General features: G+C 42.9%; 1 protein-coding gene and 1 long non-coding RNA gene across 2 annotated transcripts in view; both read right to left on the bottom strand.

Annotated features, from left to right (window-relative positions):
• Nucleotides 1-1,253: 1,253 nt before the first annotated feature.
• LOC311055164 overlaps nt 1,254-20,483 on the bottom strand; it is a 105,116-nt gene continuing 85,886 nt past the window's right edge. The window contains exon 2 of the long non-coding RNA XR_014601766.1: nt 1,254-1,559. This is a non-coding gene — a long non-coding RNA (uncharacterized lncRNA). The remainder of the gene's footprint in view (nt 1,560-20,483) is intronic.
• tbl3 (transducin beta like 3) overlaps nt 1,254-20,483 on the bottom strand; it is a 44,031-nt gene continuing 24,801 nt past the window's right edge. The window contains exons 16-23 of the mRNA XM_084071152.1: nt 18,582-18,652; nt 16,258-16,414; nt 11,936-11,994; nt 10,935-11,038; nt 7,110-7,181; nt 6,613-6,771; nt 5,765-5,858; nt 1,254-3,157 (exon numbers count right to left, since the gene is read on the bottom strand). Coding sequence (XP_083927278.1) covers nt 2,557-3,157; nt 5,765-5,858; nt 6,613-6,771; nt 7,110-7,181; nt 10,935-11,038; nt 11,936-11,994; nt 16,258-16,414; nt 18,582-18,652 — 1,317 coding nt within the window. The 3' untranslated portion in view covers nt 1,254-2,556. The remainder of the gene's footprint in view (nt 3,158-5,764; nt 5,859-6,612; nt 6,772-7,109; nt 7,182-10,934; nt 11,039-11,935; nt 11,995-16,257; nt 16,415-18,581; nt 18,653-20,483) is intronic.

Genomic DNA, 20,483 nt, shown 5'->3' with positions numbered 1-20,483 from the left:
TTTCCTGTTCATACATCTGTGTTGGTACCTTGCTGTTGCATAACCACTTGAACCAAATACTTTGACCGGAGTCCCTCAGGGGTCTATACTAGAACCCCACTCACAACACATCGCAACCAATCATAAATGAACAATCAATGTTGTCCATAATCCACTACACTGAGGATTATGGACAATATATATTGATTGGTCATTAATACAGTAGTTTAGTTTGTTTTTCACAAGTAAAAAAACAACAATCAGCTCAAAGGTGTGACAGACCAGACCAAAACCAAACCAGTTTGACGAGCATTCCCTTAAATAAACCTGTGCCGTACCAACTCTCAGCCTGGCATTGTTCTCTCCTGCTCACACACAGTAGGGGTGGAATTAAATCAAAAGCTTGTCTTGTCCTCCATTCTTAACTTATTCTGGCGTAGAGCCAGCATGTCACTGAAACCACAATGATATCCATGACTAACACGATGACACCCACCAGTACAATGGGCATGAAATTACAATTTATGCTTGGCATGGCAGAGCACTTTTCTGTCAAAACGATGACAAATAACCCGCACGTCCCATATCATGCTGGGTGCTGGATCAAAACTTGAGCAGTAGAAACAAGAATAAAGCCTGCACACCATTATAATTCTCCTATTGGAGCATCATACTGGGGTGCGTATTTTATTTTTTTTCCTAGATGGAACACTTGCTGTAGCCAGTTATATTTGATGATGAATTGCATCATATAGAGCATACAGGGCAACTGGCGGCCCCCACCTTCACTTAATGCGGCCCGCAGGTTACTATCGTAATGCTGATATATTATTGATTTCAGCTGTTACCATTCCAAACATGCAAACATGACCCGCTTTAATTACTTCAGTAACACTAGTCATCAGGCTTAATGACTAGTATTAAAGCTCTATCGTCTTTTATGTTTAATGTATTTGTATTTAAGTTCATATAGTTAACATAAGTACAACAAAATGTTGCCTTTCAGGATTCCAATTCAAAAGTAGCCGATCTACAAGCTCAGAGCTTGTAGATCTGCTACTTTTGCTACTTTTGTGTGACATAGATAGAATGTCTGCCCAACAGCATAATGTGCAATGTGGCCCTGCCTCTGGAGTGAGTGTGGAAACATAGTGGCCCTCTCCATCATCAAAGTTGCATCACCCCAGATATAGAGAATAATAAACAACGTGATTCAAAAGAAAATCATAAATAAGAAACACATTTTAGGTTGATAAAACACCACTAAAAAAAGGTCTTGATACATTTTTATTACCAACATAATTTTCAAAATATAAAACAAGCAATATAAAGGAGCTTTTGTTTCGCTGGTCTTTACAACGTGGGAGAGAGCCAGCGGACAGACAGAATCACCGGGGAACCCCGGGCAGGGCAGGGCAGGTAAAGACAAATACTGGGGAATCCCTGCTCAGGATATTCATAACAGGTGTTATTTGATGTCTGTGAGGGTCATACTTGAAATAAATGTTCAATTCCTTCCTTTCACCAATGCAACCACTATTATAATGAGTTGACCACCTGGGGTCTATATACTATGCCTGCTCCTTATTTCAATCTACACTAAACATTTTGAGCACAGAATAGCTGATCTACAAGCTCACAACGTCTTCGCAATGTGATGCGTCTTGACCTTGTAGATCAGCCGTTTCCGGATAATGTTCGTCCCACAATAAAGAGCGGCTAGGGTTCATGTGGTCAAAGTGTGGACACACCGATTGATGACAAATAGCTCAATCTGATGCCGTCGATCAGGACATGTATTTGGTTCAGAAAAGCCACACAGGAAAAAAAGAGAAGAGTTTTTATGAATTTATGCGTCCGATCTGGATTAGAACTAGTCGAGAACCAGCTGCCAAGATGACAGGAGGCCAATAAAAGCAGTCCTGTTGTTTAACCCATTAAGACCGGGAACGCATTTGTCATTTTTAGATTTCTTTGGATATAAAAAAATAGCTTGTAGATCTGCTATTTTTGAAAAATCTTGAAAATTCGTGCAAATCTCTGAATATATATATATTTCTTAAAGCGAACATTTGTAACTCAAATCTTAATGCTTCTGGGGGATTCTACAAATGTCTTCTAAATCCAAACAGTTTTTTGAAAAAAAAAAACTATGTTGCTATAACATCAGTGGTTCTCAAACTTTTTCATGTCAAGGACCGCCCAAAATGATATGTAGTTGGCCGCGGACCCCCATCTCAAAATATGTTGTTCCAGGGACCCCCCCAGAAACAAAGATTTGAGTTAAAAAAATGTATATATTCAAAGATTTGCACATATTTCCCCAATTCTTTAATAAAAAAAATAGCCCAAAGAAATCTAAAAACGACACACAGACAGATGCGTTCCCCCGCCTTAAAGCGTTAATGTCGGCCATCCAGGATGTGTCCGTCCGTCAGTCCGTGTTCCCGAACAGTCATGTTATTGAGTCCACAGTCCACCCGCCAACGGGGGGGGGGGGGGGGGGACTTCCTGGGTCTTTCCACACCCAGGACTGAGTCACCTTTCTTGGGTTATTTTTTGTGGAGATTCCCCCCGTCAGCTGGTGAGAGCCTGGGGGTGTATCAGAGGAGGAGGCGGCGAGGAGGCGGCTGGTCGACACTTCACCGCTTGGGCTGCAGGTTGAGCCGCCTCGCCGCTCCTCTCCTCTTCCTCCACGTTCCTCTCTTCCTCTCCATTCTTCTCCACTTCCTCCCCGTTCTTCTTCTCTACTTCCTCCCCGTTCTTCTCCTCTTCCTCCCCGTTCTTCTTCACCTCTTCCTCCCCGTTCTTCTCCTCATCCTCGTCATTTTTCTCCTCCTTCTCGTCCTCTTCCTCCTCATCTTCCTCCGCAGAGCTCTCCTCCTCGTCCTCCTTGCTTCCATACCGGTGGCCGGCGCCGTTTGCTCGGCCGTTTGCTCCGTTTCCCACGCCGTTGAGCGAGGCTTTCTGGGTGGCGCTGACCTCTTCATCATCATCATCTACCTCCATGATGTCTGCTGCGGGGCGTGTGGTTTCTCCATCAACACCATCCTCCTCCTCCTCCTCCTCCTTGTCCTCGTCCTCCTGATCGTCTCCGGCCTCACCGCGGTCTTTGTCCATCACAAACAGAGGTTGTGTCTCTGTCAGAGCGTCCATCTCCTCATCATCCTGGTCCATGCTGGAGAGAAGACAACGTCACTGGGATTTAGTCAGTCATGCAGTGTTGATTTTGACAGCAAATTTTTTGTCATATTTTATTCATCTGACATTTTTTAGTTTTTGTCTAGTTTTAGTCGACTAAATACCATAAGATTATAGTCGACTAAATCTACAGTTGATTTAGTCGACTAAAATGTATGTTCAATGTATGCTCACAACGCGTCGCGCTGCGACGCGTTGTGAGCTTGTAGATCTGCTATTTTCAGAGCGCAACACCTGAGCACAACCAAACATAAAATGACTTGTCTTTTAGTTCTACTGGATCTCTTCTCCACTAGATCCCTCACTAACATTTTAGTCAACTATTTGTTTTGTTTGTATATTTAGTCTTACAGTAGTTTTAGTCATCGTACCTTATATTTATTTAGTTTGTCAGTGAAAAAATGTAGTCGACCAACATTTTTCGTCATAGTTTTAGTCGACGAAATCAACACTACGTTCATGAAACTAGAAAAAAGCTTCCTTTGGGTGTTTGGCCATGTCCCCCATCCCCCCCGCCCCATATCCCCCACCCCTCTATTGTTAGGCAATGCTGATTGGATTAGATGTATGTGAAATGCAGTACCAGGGGGTCCCCAGCTAAAATGAGTTAACATAGCGTCACAATCATTTTAACCACTTAGCTTTGGCTATTCAAAAAATAGCAGATATACAAGCTCATAGCGCGGCACCTAGGGGTCCCTGCCCGGCACACAAACATGTTCAGATGGGGATCCGAGGGCCAAATGTTTGCCCACGTGTAACCATTTTCTGTTCCTTACTGGCATTTGCACGCGTGATTTTTACCGTAGATCGGTTACTGATCCTTTTCGTGTCGCGTGGAAGGACACACGAGGACAGACGGATCACGTGACCTGAACCATATTCTGTTTCTTTGAACGGGAATGTCACACAGAAAGTCCAGTGTCACGCAAAAGGGCAAACCAGTTGGATTATCCATAACACAATGCTCAGTGAAATCCACACGAGGCCAACAATAGGGCTGCAATAGGGCTGCGTGATGGACGGTCGGTCTGTCTGTCTGTCTGTGTCTGTCTGGAGTTAAACCCTTAAGCCGATCAGCGTCAAACTTGGTATGCACACCGTCAGTAAGCAACACGAGTACCTCCACGTTTTATACATTTTTAAATATTTAACACATTTTTATAAACGGAAGTCAAAGGGGCTCGGATTGGGATGTAAACTTGGTCAAATTTGGAGTTATGTGTCATAGATTTGTCACAGACGGGGACGGGGACGGGGGGCACTGACAGCCAAGTGGTTGAGGTTGTACCACATAATAGTAAATAAAGCAATGGTCAGCACTCCGAAGTCCTTCTGGTACTTTTAATTCATATGCAGCACGGATAACAGAGCACACAGGGACGCGTTTCGCCGTCAAGCCTTCTTCAGTGTGTATGATAATGCAAACATTTGGGGACATTTATATAGGGGGACCGGGGTGCAACACGGAAGTCGGTCCGTCTAAAGACAGGCTAGTTAATAGGCCTCATCACAGTTGTTTATACATCACATAAATCCCTATACCCCTCTTTGTATTTTGCATTTATCACTGCATTCCTGTTTATGACAGAAAGTCAAGGGAGTGTACTTATATGAACTGTGTTTAAAAAAAATGATCTACTGGTATTTGACTAATTTTACACGCTGAAGAAGGCTTGACGCCGAAACGCGTCCGTGTGTGCTCTGTTATCCATGCTGCATATGAATTAAAAGTACCAGAAGGACTTCGGGGTGCTGGCTATTGCTTTATTTACTGTGAATCTTCGTGAGCCGTGCACCCGTAAACTGCATCATATACTGAGAGTGCTCGTTGGTATTTTCTATTGTACCACATAATAGGCTTTGATGCCTGACAGTTTGCCCCGGGTTCGATTACCGAGCCTGGCGGCGGATTTGCTCCACTCGCCGACTCTCTCCCCGTTTCCTGTCTCTCTACTACTGTGTTGAATAAAGGCCAAAGGCGCCCAAAAGTATCACAACAATAAGAAAAAAATGAAATATCATATCTTCGTCATAGACGACTGACTGACATCACAGACTGGCCACATTATATCCGAGATCCACATTGAATCCACCCGATTCGTTTTATTAATGAACATTGTGACAACACAGCATTTTCTATTCTAGAATTAACCACCTTTTTTTTTTCAACCTACGTCAATCTCGCAATTTGGAGTTAATCTAAAAGTAGTCTTTTCTGTGCTCAACACGTTTCCATATGAGATGTGGCTTTCCTGGAGGTGGAAAGCCAGTTGGCTTGTGGCCTGACTGGATTGCTGGACGAAGCATTTGAGTGTTTCTGCGGTTTCTGCCTCTGACGTGTAATTCAATGGTAACTAGGTTCTGCCAAGCACCGCCCCTTGCTTGCTTGCGATTCGATTGGCTGAATGCAAGAACGAGACAAGAAGGACACCCCGAAACCCCATTTCATCACCTGCCTCTGTAGCGCGCCCCGCTGATCATTAGACTGACAGTCTCAACCTCCCGGTATTGAATCCCGCCTCCTCCACCATTTTTCCGACAACCGTGGAAAAGAAATGTGGCAGATAAAACGCTCTCTCACCTGGCCTGTGCTCCCGTCACTCTCATCTTCTGCCACATGTAGTCCAGGAACATGGAGGCCTGGAGCAGGCGGCCAATCCTCTGCATGTGTCTGTCTGTGAAGAGACAACAGCTTTAACCACTAAAGACATAGTATTTTATACATGGGGGGTTGACTATTATGAAAAGTTGACATTGACATGATGTCAAAATGCTTGGAAAACATTGTATACTCAGGGGTGCACATAACTTTTTTGGTCCAGTTCTCAGGGGAGAACCTGGAGATGTTACTTGGTGCGCACCAAATAAATGGTAAATAAAAGCTCCGGTGCCCCCGGCGCCGTTTTGTCAACGTTGTAGCGCCCTGCTTCTACATTCCGCCGTGTTTCGACGTTTTTTTTTTCTTCACGCCGATTGGTTGCCCCCCTCCCCCCCCCCAAGGTTGGTGCCCTGTGCTGCGCTGCTTTTATCCGCCAGATTGGGACGTTCACGGCATATTTTGCACCATCACGGTGCGTTCATCATTGGTGACGAGTGCCTGTAACAAAGCCAGCAGCGTGCTGCGTGCGAGTCGCGCGACTGACTGTGTCTGTGTCAGGATTCGAGGCCACACTCACACAATCACGTGCAGCATGCGTCCCCTCCCCCTCCGCCTAATGGTTGTGTATGGGGCCGACGCGTGCTTTAACGTGATTGTGTGAGCGTGGCTTCAGGAAGTAAATTCCTGTCCCAGCGGTCCCAGCTGTTGGTACGCGAATGCGCTTCCCTTCGTCTGATGTGCCGCACAGCATGCATGTTGACGACGCATGCGCACCTGTTATGTGCACCCCTGTGTATACTTATTTCACAAGAGCAATGATCTCCACTGACCTGTGTAGGGTATGAGGCCCTCCAGGTGGGCTCGGGCCCCCTGGTACTGCAGCATCTCCTCGGGGGGGACGTGTGTGAGGAGGACCCTCACCACAGCCTGGGCGTCCTGGCAGTTCCGTGCGTTGGTGTTCCACACCACACAGTACCGCAGCAGAGACTCTGAGGACCCACAACAACAACAGCTTTATTATTTAAAATAGAAGACAGAAAAATGACATTGCTCTCACATTGCGCACTCAAAGTAGTATGTGCTCTGTTCACTTCATGTGGGATAAAAAACTGGTTGATTTGCGGGGCTGCTCCGCAGTTTCCTTTATCTCCAAAATGCCTATTGAAAGCCACGAAAATGTATCTTTTTCCGGTTTTCGCATAAACCCTGTAAACCCTTATTGGCCACTTGTGCACAGTGGCCATTCTGCTCTTAAGAACTATAATAACTATAATAAGAGCAAAATGGCCACTGTGTGAATAGGTGTAACAGGTTAAGAACAAGTCACCTTTCTGGTCCTGTCGAAGCTTCAGCACGGTTTTCTCCAGCAGCTCAGAGCTGTCTCCAGTCTGCCGGAGGGCTGGGGGGACAATGCAAAGGTCACAAGGTCAAACAAACACACAGTGCACATAATGATGTTCAAGTTCACATCATGGTTCAACATTGTGGTAGACTGGTATTTTGTATAGGGTATAGACAATTATTCACCATAAATGTTTCCCTCTTTCCTGATGGCCACCAAAGAATAATGGCTATCCTACTATAATTCTAGTAACCTCTGTCTGTAGTGGTGAGTAGGTGAGTACGTGAGTACGTGAAGCTACCCGGTTCTCCTCAGTGGCTGGAGCAATTGCTCTGATTTTGCACACAGCCATTGACCATTACCATCTGAACGCAACTGTGAAGCCCGTTTTTCAATTTCATCAAATCTCAGCTTCTTATTAGCGTTTATGTGTCAAACAATGTCGCCATGGTTACGGGCCTGCCCAGCTATGGGACGAACTGCCTCCCGGATTGCCAGATCATGTGCGCATATCCCCCCACGGATGCGCTGCGCCGACCGGGTATGGTCTAGTTCTATGTAATTGTCATAGGTCTGTGTGTTAACTTGTGAGTCATAGACTCTCAAATTGGGGTGTTGTCCCCGGGTGCTTGCAATCAGTGATTAGTGTATCCTGCCCTCCTCTGTTCTTTTTATACCAGTCTCCTCACACTTTTCAGTATACCTGACGAAGGCCACACCGGCCGAAACGTTGTTACTGACCGCTCTATTCATTAAATTGTCGGGAGCAGTAAGACGGTGTGCAGACTCTTTTTCTTTGTTTATACTTATTCAGTTGGATCCAGCACCCGTTGCAATACTTGGATGTGCGTGCACCACCTAACCGCTTCACATCATGGTTCAACACATACACCAGGTCATGGTGTCAACCCCTCCCCCCCTGCCTGTGTTTAGAGGCAGCTACACACACACACACACACACACACACACACACACAATAGCACATAGCCCCGACCCTCACACACTAAACAAAAACATCTAGAATTTTCTTGGATCTTGAAACGTATCTGCGTAGATTTCGTGCCTATGAAGCAACAATGACACATGATATGTTCTAAGCAGTGGTGGAAAAAGTACTCACATTTTTTACTTAAGTAAAAGTATCAATACGGCAATGTAGAAATACGCTGTTACAAGTATAAGTCCGGAATTCAAAATGTACTTCAAAAAGTACAAAAGCATTGGCATCATAATGTACTTACAGTACCAAAAGTAAGAGTACTAATTATGCAGAATTTCAAGTTTTAAAATGTATAAAAACCTTTTCAAAATAGCCTATTTCAAAATAGCGATGCAACGCATTGTGAGCTTGTAGATCGGCTATTTTTCAAATGCCCCAAGTGTATACAGAGCTGAAGTGGTTAATGTATGTTTTGTAATAATAATCAAAATCTACAAAGAAACTAGTAACTAAAGTGTTCAAACAATTGTAGTGCAGTAAAAGTACAATATTTGGATACCGAGATGTAGTGGAGTAGATAGAGAAAGTATTGGAAATTGGAAATACTCAAGTAAAGTACAAATACCTAACATTTTTACTTAAGTAAATCTACTTAGCTTATCTACTTTCCACCACTGGTTCTAAGTACATACCTGTAAAAGTACATACATACAGCATTTACAGTAAATGGCATGTTCATCACTTCTGTAGAACTGTTCACTGGATGCATTGCATAAACTTGACATGTTCCATGTGCGTTTATCCAACATGAGCACGGCTTATACAGTATTACCGAAAGTTGCATAACAGACAGATAAATGCCATTATTGCAGCAGGAACTTGTGTCAAATGGAATGAGAAAAAACCTGACCCTGAAGACAAAGTGAACAGCATTCACTGGGCTGAACGGTGACACAGCGACACAGCACTATTACAGAAGTGTGTCACTGGTGTTATTTACCATATCAATTGATGAGTAACTCCAATGACAAAGACATGTTTATTGTGACACAAGTTCCTATCATTAGTTCAGTGGGTTAATGGTAGCTAATGAATTCTCCTGTCCTGCACCATAAGAGCAAGCTTTACTCAATTCGGACGGTGGTTCGCAACCAATTTTAAAGTTTTTATAGTTTATATAGTATAGTTTGTTGATTATTTTTGATGCAGTAATGGTCTTTGTCTTTTCTTTATTTTATTGGGGTCTTAAAAGCCCCCCCCCCCCCCCCGCCAAAAAAAAATCATGTGGGGACCCCCCCTGGTTAAGAACCACTGAATTAGGAGCCCAGCCTTTTGCAATCAAGAGCTTCTTCTACTCTGTGGAATGCCCTCCTCTGGCAGCGCATTCCAAAGCCGTGGCGCTCTGATTGCAAAAGCAATCAGTAAGGATAATGATAATTCCTTTTAACAGGTCGTTCATGAAAGTCCTTGCGGTCTTGTTTCCAATGAGAACCTGTGAGCAATTAGGGGTTAAGAGTCTTGCTTGCAGGGACAAATTTCATTTCATCGACACATGCTGGCCTGGCCTGGAATTGAACCTGGGGCAACCAGGGCCTCTGGCTCCCTAGGCGGGCTCACTAACCATTCAGCTATGGCCGCCCCCGTATGTACAGTAGGTACTGTACTTCTGGAAAATGAGCTTCCTCTGGATCAGGTTCACTATATTTACACACTCACTCCAGAGGGACACATTTCATATACTGTCGGGCAGACACCTCTTATCTCCGTATTTTAACTTTTTTTTCTCGCAATTAATGCCCTACTTAGTCATTCTATGTCACACAAAAGTAGCAAAAATAGCCGATCTACTGTACAAGCTCAAAACGCGTCGCAGTGCGACGCGTTTTGAGCTTCCTCCGAGAACGCATTTTGGCAAGACCTGCCAAGGCGGGAAAAAGTGTAGACTTTGTTTAGACTAGAGTAAGCTGCAGGCTTAACAGCGAATACCATTAAAATACCTTTCTTAGTATGATTCTTCAGGTGACTATTTGTCACCAAAACACTCCCTGAAAATCTGCAGAGGTGCTGTACGCTCCTTCTCACGTCAAGTTTATTTTTAATACCCATACTTTGTTCAGCATAGTTCTTGTCACGCAATATACACGCACAGCCACACACCCTTCATACATATTATCACCACTGATGTAACCGGTATCAATGAGCACAGCTGGTTTCCAGACGTTAATTGGTGGTAAATATGCGGTGAAAGCACCAGAGGGTGCACCCCAGGGTGCTCTCCGTCGTTCACACATTCAGAGCGCTGCGCTCTGGGAGCACTGAAGAGCACACAGCCACATGCAAGGGTTGCTGCTAATTTGGTACTCTGTGGAGTCTATACAGTATTATTTAACACGCTATCTATGCATAACACAACAGCTAATAATCATGTTTTTTACATGAGATGAATTAACGTTCATTTGAACAAATCTTAAGGATGAAAACACGTGAGTTAACGACTATCTACCCTGGCCGTTCGTTAAGTGCACTCTGTGATGTCCAAACCAGAGCGCAGATTTTCAGAGGGTTTATTTTTTGACGAACCCAATGTAACCCTGGGGTAATAATGAACCGCAGGCTGTCATGGCCTCCATAGCACCTGTCATGCAGCCATTCTGAATCCATCTGGGAAAGCATTTGTTTCCCATGGGAACCTTAAATGGCACGAGGTTAAAAACTATGAGTGAAGAAGTGCAGGGTAGGGAAGGAGTGTGAGAGCGGACCTTTGATAAAGCCAAATTTATAATTAGGCTATTTTTCTAGCGCACAAAGAAAGTATATCAATCACACACTGAGCACAATGTGAGGCTGATCCAGGGTCAGATTTAACGTACCTTTGATAACATTGAGCACCGTGTGAGGCTGATCCAGGGAGATGGCCAGGCCCAGAGCTTTCAGGTACTTCTTCTCGTGCAGTAGGTTGGACAACTCCTGCTGCCTGCATGTGTAACACACACACACACACACGCACACACACGCACACACACACACACACACACACACACACACACGCACACACACGCGCACGCACACGCACAAGAAAGAGGCGGAAGGATTATTTGTATTACTTAGAACTCAGCAACAAACCAAACACTGACGTTAGTTGATAACTATTTGCATTTTACAGAGCTACTTAATCCATCATAAAAAAAAGCACCCTACTACAGGATCTACGCTGTAATGAGTTTGAAGTCCATCCAGGACCGACACTAGGGGTGTGCCGATATATCGTCCCGCGATATATCGCGATACGCTTTCGTGACGATATGTATTAGTGATGAGCGGGTCGACCCGTAACCCGCGGGACCCGCGGGTCAACCCGCGGCACGGGTGGGTCGAGTCAGAATTTCAGAGGCAATTATGCGGGCTGTGGGTGAGCGGGTCAGCCGCTCTCACACGCAAAAAAAATTAAAATAATCACATGCTCTTGTTTTGTCTGTATTCCTAATAAGAATAAGAATAATAACAATAAAACAGTTTGAATATACTTGGGGATTCTTTTCTGACCATGATTTTACAGAATTAAAAAGAAAAATCGCGGGTCGCGGGGCGGGTTGAGCCATAGATTTATATATGGGTTCGCGGGGCGGGTTGAGGCGGGTTGGGTTCCGTCGCGGGGCGGGGCGGGTCATGAAAAAACCCGACCCGCTCATCACTAATATGCAACTAACTTGCACAAAATGTAGCTCTTTATTATTCGACGTTTCGGTCGTTAGACGTTCATCAGGACAGACAATCAAAAATATCTGAATCCTGAAAAGTAACAGTTTTGCACACATGAGGTTTCCACCTCCGACAGAGACCATACAGAAGGTGTTTTTTGGGGGGAACTCACTTGACGATCTGTCCTTCCATTTTAGCTTGTTCCTCTGCCAGCTCCACCTTGGTCACGTCCTACAGGCACAGACACAACGTGGGGCAGTATTAGTAGAATCAGCCCTCATGTCTTAAAAGGTTTAATCCATTCCATCAGGGAACGCATCTGTGTCATTCCAAGATTTCTTTGGCTATTAAAAAATAGCAGATATACAAGCTCATACTGTAAGTGCCGCGCTATGAGCTTGTAGATCTGCTATTTTTGAGTGGTGCCAACCACTCCTATATCTGGCTTTGTCCGTATGTATGTATGTATGTCTGTCCAATAAACAAACATTGATGACAACATCAATACGATACTCATCAAAGGCACCACTCTCTTCACACGGGGTGTGATATTTTTAATAGTACTTCACCACTTCATTCAGAAAAAAACATGACATGAACCGTGTTTAGCTACAGTGGAGTGGAGAGGCCGTCTGTCTGGGAATCAGAAGGTTCCCGGTTCTACCCCCGGCCCAGATCTGTGTGTTGAAGTGTCCCTGAGCAAGACTCTGAACCCCTAACTGCTCCCCTGGCGCTGTATTAATAGCAGCCTACTGCTCCTAAGAAATAGGATGGCTTAAATGCAGAAGACACATTTCACGTATAACTACGGTACGGTACAGGGACCGATTAACTACATTACTATCTAAATGTAATTTAGATAGCATGTTATTTAGACAAACTCATTGTTAAATTCATTGTTTACCTGGTATCCTATCATTTTTTTGATAGTCAACCTAGCATCGCGTCATATAAGAACTGTGTTCCAAAAACAGACAAATCAGCCCGGTGATTCTGTCAGGTATGTGACAGGTATATGTTTATTTCTAGCGGCAGGGATTTCACACTTCGGTTCCCTATGGCAGTGGTTCTCAAACCTTTTTGGTCACCCCTGTAAATAACATTTTCATCCAGGACACCCTGAATTACATCGTTACTCACTTACTTATAGGATCCATCCATTTATGTCATATTACGGTACTTAAAAATGTAAATACTTTCGCCTAAGATACAGTATGCCATGAGGAAAAGCGTGAGAGAATATCAATTTACATCAGGGCAGGTTGAAAATAATTCTATACTTGACGTTTAACCACTCTGGGTGGAACGTTCGTCAAAAATAGCAGATCTACAAGCTCACAACGCATCGCGTTGCGATGCGTTGTGAGCTTGTAGATCTGCTATTTTTGACAAAGAGATCTGGTGTAGGTCCTAAAAGTGATATGGATCAATTCCAAATATTATCAAAACATTCTGAGGCACCCCCTGGACTGGTGTCACGGCACCCACTTTGAGAAACCCTGCCCTATGGCGTCCTTCCCGATGGGCATCGGCCGGGCGGCGACGGGTGAGTGACCTGCCGCCACAGGTCGCTGCATCGATTCCAACTAGGTGACAGTTCAGCATGCGGGGGATCTTAAGCTTGAAGCTGATTGGTCAGATAATGCCGTTATCAGTCCTGGGTGGAGACGTTTACACGAATAGGGCTGATAAGTTATTAGATCTGGGCCGTCTCACCCACAGCAAGACAAATAAAGGCTGGGTACGTGATAAACACCGTGATGCGGGATGGAGACAGTGGAACTGATAAAACCGGCCACAGCGCGCCCATGGATTAAAGCAAAATTTTATCTCACGACTGAAAACCTAATGCGCGATTTGTGAAACAGTGTGAAAGGATCCCCCCCCCCCCCACACACACACTAGCGCCGATTCCTAAACGATGAACACAATATGTAAAATTAGGATGCTTTAGTAATGTTGGTCCTGCTGTTCTACATACTGCCAACGGGTTCAAAAACACAAATTCACAGATTCAGGCTTTAACCGTTGCTTTTATATTAAATATCCGAGACGATTAAGATATTATGGAAGATGCTTCTGAACATATTGCTAGTTTGACCACTTCAAATGCTCTAATCTTAAAATAACCGAAAATAGCCTTTCTACAAGCTCTCAATGCGTCTGCGACGCATTGAGAGCTTGTAGATCGGCTATTTTTGCTGAGCAACATGCTTTCATAGAAGACAAGCTGGCTTCCATGGAATCCAAATGACTCTAATCAGTCTTGGCGACTGAGACCTTTAATCCATGCGCACCGCTCAACGTATAAATAAATATTTGTATTTGCCCTGACTGTATGTATGTCCCAACATACAATGATATGATATTGTGAAGCCTTATTCTATTTATCATACCAACAGTGGATGCACAAATTACTATATTTTTTTGCAATACACAGATTTGCGCATTGCTAAAAGTCCTGGGGACTTTAAGCGCCGAGACCGTAGTGCTACGGTCCGGGTGCTTTTTCCTTTTTTTTCGATTTTTTTTTTTTTTTGTAATTTTCTACACGGACCATTTCAGTGTAACACCACTGGAACGGAACTATTTGCGATCCGGTTTTGCCGTTCCCGTCGGCCTCCATTCTAAAGCGCACACTAAAACTCCTTTTTCTCCCTTGTAGTTTTTTCTCCTCGGTCATCACTGTTTAACATAAACCGTTCTAACTACAACATGGATGCCCTGTTTGACACGTGTTCTGCACTGGGAGACACAGGGACATGTGCACGATGTTTACAAACAGTGCATCGCGCATTCTTAAGGATTTTAACGGGGTTTATGGCGACGTGAAAAAAACAAAAAACAACAATAAAACCTTGGCACTAGTGAATACATTATGAGATTAACCTCTGGCGGTGGATGTGTTAATAACGAGTCGATTAATATTAAGCTGTTCAGAAAATGTGTCCCAAATGGCCATCCCTAGAGAGCATCCGTTCTGTTGCAAAGTGAGTGGGAACGGCATTTCTCATCATCCGTCAAATGGTTGTAAGGGCGACAAAGTTCCATTGTGTCTCAACAATCCTGCAGCCTATAGTATCTGTGGAATTCTAATCCTTTCGGCATCTCTGTAGTCTGCATGACGACTGACTGACTGACGTTTCTTTAGAACCATAAACCAGACGAACGAGCTCGCCCCTTTGGGCGGAGCACATCTTACAGGAATCTAGACGTAAGTTAATATAGCTTAGGGCCTGCTTCCTCGAAATTACAGCCATGCATCGGCAAATATGTGTTTAAGGCACCGGACTGGTATGAGGAAATACAGTACAGTACCTGGGTCCTGACCAGTGATGGAAAGTAACTAAGTACATTTACTCAAGTGCTGTACAAGTAAGTAAAATTTGTAGGTCTTTTTTAATTTAATGGAGTATTTCCAATACTTTTACTTCTACTCCACTACATCTCAGAGGCAAATATTGTACTTTTACTCCACTACAATTATTTGAAAACTTTAGTTACTAGTTACTTTGCAGATATAAATCATTATATTATAAAACATACATTAGCCTCTTAAGCCCTATTTTTACCTAGGCTATGTGAAAATAGCCGTTCTACAAGCTCACAACGCGTCGCGATGCGACGCGTTGTGAGCTTGTAGATCTGCTATTTTGAAACATTTTGGCACTTTTACTTTTGGTACTTTAAGTTCATTTTGATGCCAATACCTTTGTACCTTTACTCAAGTAAATTTAGAATTCTGGACTTTTACATGTAACAGAGTATTTATATATTGCAGTATTGGTACTTTAAGTAAATCATTTGAGTACTTTTTCCACCACTGCCGGTATGAGGAAATACAGTACAGTACCTGGGTCCTGACCTGGGGCCAAGAAGGCCAACAGACAAGTTATGAATGGGAGAGAAATGCCTCGTACAAGAACATGATTACATACCATAGTGTCACAGGAGCATGCGAGACGCAAACCTGGTTTTACGACTGTAGATAAAATGTGAATCCTATTGTTGTTATCTGACAAAGTGTTAACAACTTAAACACCGTATGCGTAAGTTGACCGGGGTCCCCCAGGGGCAGTGGCGTGCACAGACATTTTGAGGGGCAGGTGCTCAAGTAAATCATACTTTTTTTTTGTTTACTTGGTCTGCTCTTTTTTCCCTCTACACCTATACCTCTTTGCCAAAAATAGCAGATCTACAAGCTCACAACGCCTCGCGCTGCGAGGCGTTGTGGGCTTGTAGATCTGCTATTTTTGGCTAAAGTTCTCCTCAGAAAAGGGATGCTAGGTTTCGAGTGGTTATGGTAAAAAGAAAAATCATATCACAAAAAGATTTGGCGGACCCCCTGTAGTAACTCTGAGGACCCCCTAGGGGTCCCGGACCCCCTGTTGAAGACCCCTGCTGTAAACCTAGAGTCTATCTGTGCACGTCCCTGCCCAGGGCCCGGGACGCAGAAGGGGGGGGGGGGGGGGGAGTGATTTTTTTTCCACTCACGTCCCAGATGATGACGTTGGAGTCAGCCGAGCCGGTCACCATCCTGTCGTCCTTGCGGCTGACGTGCAGACCCCACACCTTGTCCTGGTGGGCGTCCAGGGTCTTCACACACTCGTTGGACTTGATGGTCCACAGTTTGACCAGGCCGTCTGAGCCACTGGGAGGGAGGGGGGGGGGGGGGGCAGAGAGAGAGGGGGGGGATGACAATGGTACAGTGAGTTGGAGAGAGAGGAGAGGACACTGGCGCTGTCTGTTCGCCGCTTCTCCACCACCAAATCTTTTTGCGATATTCTGCTTATTTCATTGTGATATTTTAGCTTATTTTGTCGCTAGCAACAGTGTTGATTTCGTCGCCTAAAACTATGACTTTAAATGTTGGTCGACTACCTTTTTTCACTGACGAAAAATAAATAAAAACTAAATATATTGACAATTTAATTAACAAATAAAAACTAGACTAAAATGTTAGAGAGGGACTAAGTAGATCTAAAAGACATTTTTTGTTTGGTTGCACTCGGGTGTTGCGCTCTGAAAATAGCCGATCTACAAGCTCACAACGCGTTGCGGTGTGAGCTTGTAGATCTGCTATTTTCAGCATGCAACCAAGTGTAAAATCAGCCATTATGACGCCATCAAGGCACCGCCAACACACATTTTAGTCGACCAAATCAACTGTAGATTTAGTCGACTATAATCTGATGATATTTAGTCGACTAAAACTAGACTAAAACTAAAACATTTCAGATGACTAAAACATGACTAAAACTAAATGGAATTGTATTCAAAAGACTATGACTAAAACTAAATCAAAATTTGCTGTCAAAATCAACACTGGTCTCTAGCAAGTTATATTTCATGCACAGCGGAGGCCACTGACTACAACTGTCTGTGCGATTGGATCTTTGTGCATTCTTGGCAAAAACTGAGAGCACTTTGACGGCTGCCGTCTGCCTCCTGGCACTTTGAGATTTGTAAGAATGTAAAATGTGTTACAAATAAAAAAAATGTTTTATTTTTTTTACAAAGTTTGTTTACATTCAAAGAACAGGGAAGAGTTGCAACCAAATGGCAGCAAGAATACGCATCTGTTCTATTTCTATTGCAGAGCGGCTCCGCATCGTAATGCATCCAGTGTATATTGGCCTTAGTTCTGGCAGTGTCAGAAATGTCAGGGCATGTTGACGTGGTGAGGCTGGCGCTGCCAACATCATTAACACATCCATTAAAAAAGGTAGCAGTTTCTGATCAACTTCCCTGTTCACTGTTGGGTTTACAGAAACGGCTATCTTTACCGGAAGACTGTCAATTTGACCGGTTTCATGTCTATTTATAAAAGCCTGGGAAATCAATCAACTGTGTGCTTGACAGTTTAGTTGATAACAGCAGGAGATATTTTCAGCTTCCCTTTGGAGAAGTGCCATCTTTTGTTATCCTCCTCTGTGAAGTCGAGTTAGGGACCAAATCCTTCCTCCTTTTCTCTCAAGGAAGAACCCTGCCACGTCCTTGGCTGATTTACAGTAGGTTGCAGTTTTGTAATAGATTCATCTCCAATTCATCTCACACAAGACGGAACATTGCGATTTGACCTTTTCCATGTGGCACAGCGTGACATCGATTGATTGTATAAGACAGCCAAACTCGTACAGTGTGCAACTACAGCACATTTTACTGTAGATGTTGAGACAACGAGTCTCAACATCGGAATGTAAAAAATAGAAATATTTTAACCACTTAAACCAGGAGTGATGCAACTTCACACGAAAGTAGCCGATCTACCAGCTCAAAACGCATCGCAGTGCAACATGTTTTGAGATTGTAGATCTGCTATTTTTGCTATTTTTGAATTGGAATCCTGATAGTTTTTTTTGCTATTTTTGAATTGGAATCCTGAAAAGTTTAATTTTTAATTTCAAATGCATTTAGTTATACTTATGTTAACTTTATGAACTTAAATACAAATGAAAAAAATACAGAATTGTAATGCTAGTCATTAAGCTACTAATATAGACTGAAATAATTAAAGCGGGTCATGTTTGCATTGTCAACTGTGTACATAGGGTTTAACATTTTAAGACCTGTAACGCATCTGTGTCACTTTAAGATTTATTTGGCTATTGCCGCGCTATGAGCTTGTATATCTGCTATTTTTGAAAAATCGTGATTTTTTTTTAAAGGTTTTTTTTTTCGTTTTAGAAAACATTTTTAAGAATCGCCTCAGGTGTTAATGGGTTAAGTGCACCATTGTAAATATGCTCTTGGTGTGTTATGTGGAGGTCATGTGTGGAGGTCATGTGAGAGGTCAGGGGGGGGGGGGGGGGTCATACCTGGTGAGCAGTTGTGTCCCTCTGCTTACAAAGACGAGCTTCAGCACAGACGCATCGTGTCCCTCAAATGTCTGGACAAATTCACAGTGAGAATGTATTAAAAACATTATAATAAATCACACACACGGCCAAAAACAATATTGACATTTATTTACCCTGAACTTCCAGTCAAAAACTGGTTCATGACTAATAAGACAAACAGAGGCTAGACATTATTGATGTGTGAGACAATATGAGGATAAGTTCTAATGTGTTTAACCCATTGAGACCTGAAGCCGATTCTACATGTCTCCTAAATCTCAGTATTCTGAAAAACGTATGTTTCTATATCAGTGGTTCTCAAACTTTTTCATGTCAAGGACCCCCAAAATTATATGTATTTGGCCGCGGACCCCCATCAAAATATGTTGTTCCAGGGACCCCCAGAAGCAAAGATTTTAGTTAAAAATGATCGCTTTAAAAAATATATATATTTCAAAGATTTGCACACATTTTCACGATTTTTCAAAAATAGCAGATCTACAAGCTCGTAGCGCGGCACTCGGTGCCGCGCTATGAGCTTGTATATCTGCTATTTTTGAATAGCCCAAAGTGTAAAATAATGCTTTTTAGCTAAAATCTAAAAATGACACACTTCCAGGTCTTAATGTGTTTAAATGGTAAGTAGTAATAATAATATTTTTAGGTGTGTCAATACTGTCTATTCATGCTTGCACATTGGCCACGCCCCTGGCTCTGGACAGCCCAATGAAAATCTAACAAACTCATTAATTAATTTGTTTGGTGTCAGGGTTGATTTTAACAGCAAATGTTTGATTTAGTTTTAGTCATAGTCTGTTGAATAAAATTCCATTCAGTTTTAGTCATATTTTAGTCATCTGAAATGTTCTAGTTTTTGTCTAGTTTTAGTCGACTAAATATCATTAGATTTTAGTCGACTAAATCTACAGTTGATTTAGTCGACTAAAATGTACGTTGGCGGTGCCTTGATGGCGTTGTAATGGCTGATTTTACACTTGGTTGCATGCTGAAAATAGCAGATCTACAAGCTCAGTGAGCTTTCATGCCCCTTTCTTGATTCCTGATGCCATAACAACAGTGTGAACTTTAGAATGTTGCATCTAGCGCCCCCCCCCACCCCCCACAGCATGTGTGTGTGTGTGTGTGTGTGTGTGTGTGTGTGTGTGTGTGTGTGTGTGTGTGTGTATGTGTGTGTGTGTGTGTGTGTGTGTGTGGGCTACGGCTGTCAAACGAATATTCGAATATCATTCGAATATTGGGAACATATGTATGTTCGAATATGAAAATGTATATTCAAATTTAAAAAAAATATATATATTCATATATATATATTTTTTTTTATGTTTATTTGACAGGGACAATACAAAAAAACAATGTATGAAGTTATAAAAACAAACAAAAGATATGTATGGATCCGAGCACTCGATACATTGTTTTTTGTACTGTTTCTGTCAACATTTTTTTTTTAAATATATATTTAAAAAAATATATATATATATTTTTTTTTTGAGTGGTGCCAACCACTCCTACATTTGTCTTTGTCCGTGTGTCCGTATGTCCGTCCGTCCGTCCGTATGTTTGAGCACGGTTGATTGGTCAAGCTTCACGTGACATGTCGTGACAATATGTTGTCACGTGTCACGTGACAACATATTGTTGCTGATTGTTGCGGATGCAACCAGTTACACTTTCAAAGGCACCACTCTCTTCACACTGGGTGTGATTTTTATAATAATAATAATAATAATATTCGAATATCTGCACATTTTTAAGACCAATATTCAAATATAATTTGTGAGGAAAGTTGACAGCCCTAGTGTGTGTGTGTGTGTGAGTGTGTGTGTGTGTGTGTGTGTGTGTGTGTGTGTGTGTGTGTGTGTG

The sequence above is a fragment of the Gymnoscopelus microlampas genome (genome assembly GCF_963454915.1).
Source record: "Gymnoscopelus microlampas genome assembly, chromosome: 11".
Taxonomy (NCBI): Eukaryota; Metazoa; Chordata; class Actinopteri; order Myctophiformes; family Myctophidae; genus Gymnoscopelus; species Gymnoscopelus microlampas.
Note: the sequence above shows the minus strand (reverse complement) of the source record. Positions and strands in the feature narration are given on the sequence as shown.